General features: G+C 40.4%; 1 protein-coding gene across 2 annotated transcripts; it reads right to left on the reverse strand.

Moving 5' to 3' along the window:
- Positions 1-1,644: 1,644 nt before the first annotated feature.
- On the reverse strand, positions 1,645-5,598 carry LOC141908759 (uncharacterized). Of its 2 annotated transcripts, XM_074798945.1 has the most exons (3): positions 5,503-5,598; positions 4,888-4,965; positions 1,645-4,295 (listed from the first exon to the last, which is right to left on the reverse strand). In XM_074798945.1, the coding sequence occupies exon 3, from the start codon at positions 4,271-4,273 to the stop codon at positions 3,329-3,331; it is 945 nt and encodes a 314-aa protein (XP_074655046.1). In that variant the 5' UTR covers positions 4,274-4,295; positions 4,888-4,965; positions 5,503-5,598; the 3' UTR covers positions 1,645-3,328. The 2 variants fall into 2 exon arrangements, with proteins under 2 accessions (XP_074655046.1, XP_074655047.1); XM_074798946.1 differs by lacking the exon at positions 4,888-4,965.
- Positions 5,599-7,846: the final 2,248 nt, after the last annotated feature.

The following is a 7,846-nucleotide window of genomic DNA, read 5'->3' on the forward strand; positions in this document are numbered from 1 at the left end:
AGTTGTCTACAATAATTAGTCCATTTCGCATTTGTAACCTGGTCATTATTGGTCAGACATACGTATTACTCTGGATGCAAATGTGGCATGTTCACATCGCGGGCGACGACATCTAAAAAATGTTACCGTAGCCCTGCGGCAGACTGCTTGTAACTTGTATGCAGTTACAGTGTTATTTTTGTGAAACTAGTTATTTTAGTGAAACTAGTGTCCGCTACGTGTCAATAGATTATTGACATTGCTGTATTTTGGGGACGGTTTCCATTAGTCGGTTATCCAAGTAGTTTAACCAACAACGTGGAAATAATGAAGAGATTTCGCTATTATCATTTAATAGGGTTCCTGCTGATTTCGCAGAAACCCTATTTCTATTCTGTGGATTATTATAATTTTTCTCTTTTTCACAGTGCATCTTATTGAAAGAAACTACTCAAACTTTCATCGTCGATGAAATCGAAATTGAACTGTGTGTCCTCTTTTGTGCAGTTTCGAGTCTGTCGTCCGGGGTATTTATTCCACTGTGTGTGGAATAGGGGGTAGTCCACTGTGTTTGGTCAGATCCAATGTGTTTGGATAGATTTTTGAAGCCCACTGTATGCGGGCGTCCAATGTGTTTGGACCAATATTTTAGCGATCCAATGTGTTTGGATAGATTTTGAAAGCCCACTGTGTGCGGGCGTCAAATGTGTTTGGACCAAATTTTTAGCGATCCAATGTGTTTGGAAGGATTTTGAAGCCCACTGTGTGCGGGCGACCAATGTGTTTGGACAAACTTGCTGTCATAGCCACTGGGTGTGGATATGAAGCTGTGTGCGTCTCAGGACTGTGCGTCTCTTTGCCTGCTGGGTGCGGGATGGAGGGCTGCCCCGGAGTGTTAGAAAAGAATGGAAGAATCGTTACGTTTATGAATAAAGAGTGATAATGAATAAATGAATTTTTAGGGCGGGGAAAACTCGACGCGACGCCCGCCGCCGCCGACAGCGATGCGCGAGCCCGCCTGCCGCACGCCGCGCGAACGGCGTACGGGGCTGACGACGCGCGCGCCGACTAGGATCGACGACGGCCCCGTAAAGGTTGAGGCGTCGCGCGTATCGGTGCCTCCCGAGAGTTGTTGGTTCTCCATATTCTGAGTGTGTTTCGGTATACTACGTTGGTCCCACTAATGTGAGATTTATCGGTCGGGGAGTTCGTCTATTATTACGGTTTTCTGATCCGTTTCGGTGATTTTATTTAGTGCATTTTCGTTTTCGTGGAGAGTTTAGTCGCGCTCAACATTTTGCAGTTTTACGCGAGCATCATATTTCATATTTCTTGTTCATGGCTGGTCAGCTTCGTGATGCGTTTTCCCTTGTATTCCACGGGTTTTGCTCGTTGGTCAATTTGTCTTTTACCGTTTTCCGAGGTGGAAATGAAATTGCAAAAGATTTGGCGTCTGAAACCTGTCGATTGTTTACGCTGGTAATAAAGTTAGATTTTTGATCAGTTTCAATGTGTTGTTTTATTGCGTCCTGTCCGCGGGCCTCTCAGTGTCCGTTGTCATGACTTCGGTCATGTTGGCTGGGGGGTTGGTTTAGTGTTCTTAGAGGCTTGAAATACGTCACAGAAATGTTGTCGATATTAATAACCGTTAGGCCCTTTTTAATAGCTTGGCACTATTGATATCGTAGATTTTATTGCAACAATTCTAACTGTAGAAATAAGATTACAATAGACTCACAAACAGCGATTGAAAAGTCCGAAAATTCATACGCATTGTTCTGTAATGGAAAACGTTCAAAATCACGTGTTGGTACAAAATCTGTTGTTGAATTTCTATCACAAGTTTAAGATTATTACAAATACGTATCGTTAGTATTATCAATTGTAATAAATCTAAACTTGTGATAGATATTCAACAACAAAGTTTGTATCGAGACAGTCAATAACGTCATTCTAAAATATGAATTTTCCAAAAGCTAATCAGAGATATTCTGCCTTGATATTCAGTAGTTTTTGAAGTCACGTATTTCACCGAGTTAACAATATGGTTACGAAATAATCCTGCACAACTAGATACTAGATAGATTATACAGATTAGAGCGTATATGTGTATGATACAGTATATGATACGATATAACGAGACCAATAATCTGCTTGATCGGGTTCAATGAAATTGTTAGCACCAAAATGGACTTCGACATCATATACATGTGTTTGACCATAAAATACCAACGCACTCATAAAGTTTCCTATCAATCAGCAGAATTCTCAGTTCGAAGAATTTACGTAATTGAATTCATTTTTTTCGGCAACGACTTTGTTCTATTTCGGCACAACATATCGATTATGAGAGTCAGAAAAGTCAACAAATACCTTCACATTGATCAAAACATCTGCATCTGGACGGAAGCGCAGTTTTGTAAGATTACAACACATGTAGTTGGGGGCTCAAGTTTTTATATCATGTGGAATGAATTTGATGGTTGTCATAAATAAAGAGATATCTCTGTAAAGAGTGTGAAATAAGAGATATCTCTGTAAAGAGTGAGAAATAAGATTATTTTCAAATATTTACATATTTTGACACGCGCGTGGCTGGTGGAACCCTAATTAGTTAAATAATAGTTTGGACTGAACTTAAAACCGATGATTCTTCTATCAATAAGAAAAAAACATTAATATGCAACCTACAATTATTTTTATTATCTAAAAAATATATGAATTTTACTTAACGAACTTCGAGAGACCAGTTTTCTAACGTATTTGGGTCTTAAAACTTCAGTATCGAATGAAATAGCTCAATACATCTAAGTTGTTAGAATCCGAAAGGTTGCAATCGAAAACCACTTTTAAAACAGTATCCTTGTAACATGAAATAATCTCGGACACACTCGGTCTGGGGTTGGCAAATACTTCACCATGAAGGCCTACCGAGAATTGTGACAATGAGTTTCTATTCACCGCTTTCAGTGGTGGTTTTCTGGGCGAGTTGGCCGGGACCGCGAATATGGGGACACAGTCAAATGTATTGATCAAATGCATCAAAATGCTTCACATGCATCAAATTGAAATACGATTGTTTTTTCGTCAATATAAAATCCCGCACTAAGAACGAAAAGTCGAGTCCGAAATGTTTCCTCGAACTTGTGATAAATTCTATGTTTTCGACTTCTTCCTAATAGTTATCTTCGGGGGAATGCTGATCGAGAATTGAAACCTCGAATTAACTACTACGTACGACTAGTTCTAGGAAAAAGGATTTTGTAGGAATTCTATATTACCGTCACAACTCTTTGTAGATTGTTAACAACACGAACAGTTTTCTAGCAATTGTTTCATCGAGAACCAATTAATCAGATTTAACACTGGTGAATGCTTCGTCGTAACTGGGCAGACCGTGAATTTCGGCGACGTCATCTGCTCCAGTAGGTGGCGCTGATGCTACTGTAAGCTGCGCGTAGGCCGAGGCCTGATCGCAGGGCATTTGAGTAGTAACGGCATGCTGACCGTATCCCAGGGGCGGCTGATTCGTGGCGGGCTGATCGTAAACTTGTAAAGGCTGGCGGTACACGATCTGACCGGCCGCGCCGCCCTGTTGTTGCATCATGTAGACGATCGGCTGTTGCTGGGGGAAACAGGCGTTTGGCGTCGGACAGCAAATCGCCCGGCAGCTCACGCACGACTGGACGATCGGTACGATCATCAAAACGATGCCGACAAGCATATTGATCGAGTGGCACGCTACTCTGAAGTTGATTTCGTCGATCGAGCCGGGGGGCCCACTGGGCCCTCGAGAGCAGGAGTAGCGATAGGCATCTTTAAATTTCATCTGCGTGTGTACCTCCAAGCATCGTCTTAGTCGCTCGTCCAACGCGATTCCGGCCGTCGAAAACGCTACCAACACGAAACCCAACAAACACGTGAAAATCGACATGACCATTGTGCCGATTATCGGGCAGTTGTTCTTCGTTTTTGAGCTGTGCAGGCCGAGCCCGCCGGCGACGAAGCACAGAATGCTGCCCCACAATCCGTAGCCGATGAAGTTGAACATCGCACGCGACGGGATCATCGAAATCCCGATGATCAACAGGATGAAACCGCAGACGATTTGAATGATTCCGCAATATCGCGCCGAATTATGAGCGAAACTGAATCGTGATCCGTCTAATCTACGATTGCTCGTCGTGACCGGTTGCGGCGGCAAGGTCGGCATCATCAAAATTTGTGGTTGAGGCGAATTCAGGATTACGTGACCGCCACCAGCGCTGTATACCCGGGGCATCTGCGAAGCCATTTACGATTTTTTTTTCGAGTAGCTGGAAGAGGTGATAAAAAGATTGAAAGAATATTAACTCCCGCATGAAAATGAACGTTTCAACGTTTCTACGTTATTCTCAAATCTTCAGGGCTCAGTTTCACGAAAAAGTTTGAATACAATTTTTGGTGTAATTGGTAACTTCATGTTTTCAATGAGGACAACAATTCAAACTTTACCTTCTTAGGCTTAGACCTTTTTCGTGAAACTGGGCCCAGGATTACTCAATTTACAACAAAATCATAAGACAAACACAATCCAGAACAAATAAGTGACTGATTTAGCAAGAAGATAAAACCTAATTGACTTGGACTGTGATTAAATTTGTAGGGCCTAACGCGTTTCAAAAATTAAGCGAAATTTCAACAACTACTCCGATCAGGACCATAAATTCTAGTATAAAGCCTGACATATTTAGCCAGTAGTAACTTTATTTAGTTATCAATTATTTACAATAAATGGATGCTAAATTGGTGATCGGAGAGAGTTTAAATTGAAATTCAACGAATCGCAAAATGATGATTCATAAAACGAGATATCTAAGCATCTTAAACAATAACTATATTGCTCTCCTACAAACGCATCACACCTACCGAACTGCAAATAGTTTCACGATTGGATATTGTTTTCACAAACCCAGACATTCATTTTCAAAATGGAGTCTATTTTCTCTGAATGATATACATGAAAAACAGACGACATTTTATTCATTCAATTTGCCAATTTTGGTGGCGTACTCCGAAAATGAAGCGAACCATGGAAAAAACCCAGAGATAGGACAAGACCTAAGAAGGAGATATTGACATCGGCTCAGAAGAAAATAAGGATGGCCGTATGAGCAAAGCCTGATATTTAGACAAATACATACTTAACCTGGGTTCGGTTTTATAGACTGCTATTATCTTTAACCCGGGGGTTAACTCAATCAATTTGAAAATGAATTAAGTTAGCCCCCGGGTTAAAGTTAATACCAGTCTATAAAACCGGCACCAGTGGTTTAACCTTAAACTTAATATATACATTAAAAGGAAGAACATTTTATCGGTTTTGAATTGAGTTCTTAAAATGAAAGTGAAATCGCTACACGTCGCAAAAGAACACCCGAAATGAGATCCACGCATCCACACCTACCGAACCCCAAAACCTGAACTCAAACTTACTGAGTCTGAGGAAAGTTGAACGAAATCGTTAATTTTCGAGTTACTTACCACAACGAACGACAAAAACCAACCGTCTCTCTACATTGTCTGCTTACCACGTACGTCAACTGATAAGAGACCATTAGAGCGTCTGGTTTCTAGTAGCTTTAAATACGTCATAGAAATATTGTCGAGATTAATCATCCTCATCTAGCTCTGGCAAGCGAGGTCAATTTTTTCAAAATGATTAACACACACGATGAATAATGGAACGGAATTCAACTTACCCCTTCAGTTTGATTATCAAATAAATGAATTCTGATTAATCACACTCATTAAACATTGTCGCATTAGAGTTTTCAACAATTAGCGATCACGTTTGATCATTATTCCAATGTCCGATACACTGATTGTCAGAGGTCATTATATTCCTCATATTCATCACTTCAACACGGAAACAATCAAACGATGGTTTTAATCCAAAAGATCTTTGAAAATTTCCATGAAAATAGCGTCAATATGAGTATGAAAATCGACGGTCAATCAATCGCGTGCGCTTTGCGCCCAACTCAACCGGTGGCCACGCGCGTTTAAAAGGCCCACTTGATTCTACCGGAACTGTATCAGTTGCAAACAATGTTTTTTATGTTCATGCCGAAAAAAGTTTGAATTTGAATTGAATTTGAATTTTTAGTGAATCGATATCATTGAATCTACGACTTAACTGTACGTGTGTGCGTGTTGGAATATGTAGGCTATATAGTCGTTGTCATGATTCAGTTAATCGTACGCGACGCCGGGGGCGAACTCTTTTATCAGATCGGAGAATCTGTTTGCCTCCAATCGTACTCTTTTATTGGTCACGTGACTTGATGGAGTCTCCGAAACCTCCCTTATGTCGAGGTGGTGTGATTCGGATTTTGTGTGGAGCCAACCGGAGATTTCGGACGGAGACTTCGGAAGTCATAAAAGAGTACGACCCGGGACATTGATCTCAAAAGATGCAACGCCTCAAAACTGAAAGATAGTAGAATGAACTTTGTCCGATACATACAATCCATTCAACATTTTGTGATGCGGTTGGGTTGTTTACTAAAAATGGTTTCTTCGATTGTCCTCACAGTATCCACACCGTGTTCGAACCTGGGACCAAATCTCGATAAAAAAATCACTTCTTTTCGAGTGACTAAATCTACTAATCTATGAGCGAAGATTCTTCATAAACTTGACAACGGCATCAAAGATTTTATTGCAATCATTCTAACAGTAGCGGTGCGATTTCAATAAGATTACGCAATAAGAATACGCATTGTTCTGTTACGGAAAAAAATTCCAAATCACGTCTTGGTGCAAAAGCTGTTGTTGAATATCTATTACAAGTTTAGGTTTATTTCAATGATGAAAATAACAAGACTACATGTACAACAATACAATACAATAACAATAACAATACTCAAAATGATGTGCATTTTATAGTTTCTTTCATTCTTAATATCGTTTCTAGACAATATTAGCCACTTCTAATGTAAGGTATAATCAAGCCTAGTGAGGTGTCTGTTTCGGGAGGCTTCGTTGTCTAATTGTTGAAAAACAGCTGCTGTTCTTAAATCCTTAATGATTAATGAAGTTCTGGCTTAAAAACATTTATTGTTACACAAGGGCCATCGGTAACTATAAAATCTGTACATTGTTGTCATTAAATCATAAGAAAATAAAGGTTACATTAATCATTCAAGAATTTTGAGTGGGGGTCACATGGCCAAGGAAAATACTACCGTAAAATCAAATGCATGCCCTAGGACCCGAGGGGTATCGTCGTCGCGTGTGAGCGTCCGAAACGTCTGGGCGAACGGTCGGGCGGGCGTGCAGATATTGTCCCTGCTCTACAGCCATCCAGTTTTGATTTTCTAGTTACTTGGTGCTACGAGCAATTATCTATAATTGCTCGTAGCTTGGTGTGTGTGTGTGATTTAGGTCGGAGGAGGATTAGCTATATCAAATGGCCGCCACCATCATTTGGTGTACAAAAAGCCATTTCTGAGCTAGTTGCCGGCCATTCTACAGCCCAAGATTTCGGACCGTCTGACGAAAAGTTAAACCAATAAATCAAAAGTAGCGATTTTTTCGCTGACGTTCTGAAGAAAAACAATATAACTTGTAATCAGATCTAATTGAGTCACGGAGAAAAATAAAAGTAGTAAAAATTGCTATCAGTATAGCGCTACTTTTCAGCGGTAACGAAAAAGTCGAAACCTGATTAAGGAAAAACTTCTTCAAATCCGGACTGACTGACTCCGGCCGGTTCAAGGGTAAAGTAGCGCAGCACTCGGTTCCCTTTCGTCGACGGAGAATCGATTGTTTGTCCATATCAATTTCTGAACGATCAAAGTTTGATTAAAGTTGATTGTGAATC

This window comes from Tubulanus polymorphus, chromosome 7 (assembly GCF_964204645.1).
Source record: "Tubulanus polymorphus chromosome 7, tnTubPoly1.2, whole genome shotgun sequence".
Lineage (NCBI taxonomy): Eukaryota > Metazoa > Nemertea > Palaeonemertea > Tubulaniformes > Tubulanidae > Tubulanus > Tubulanus polymorphus.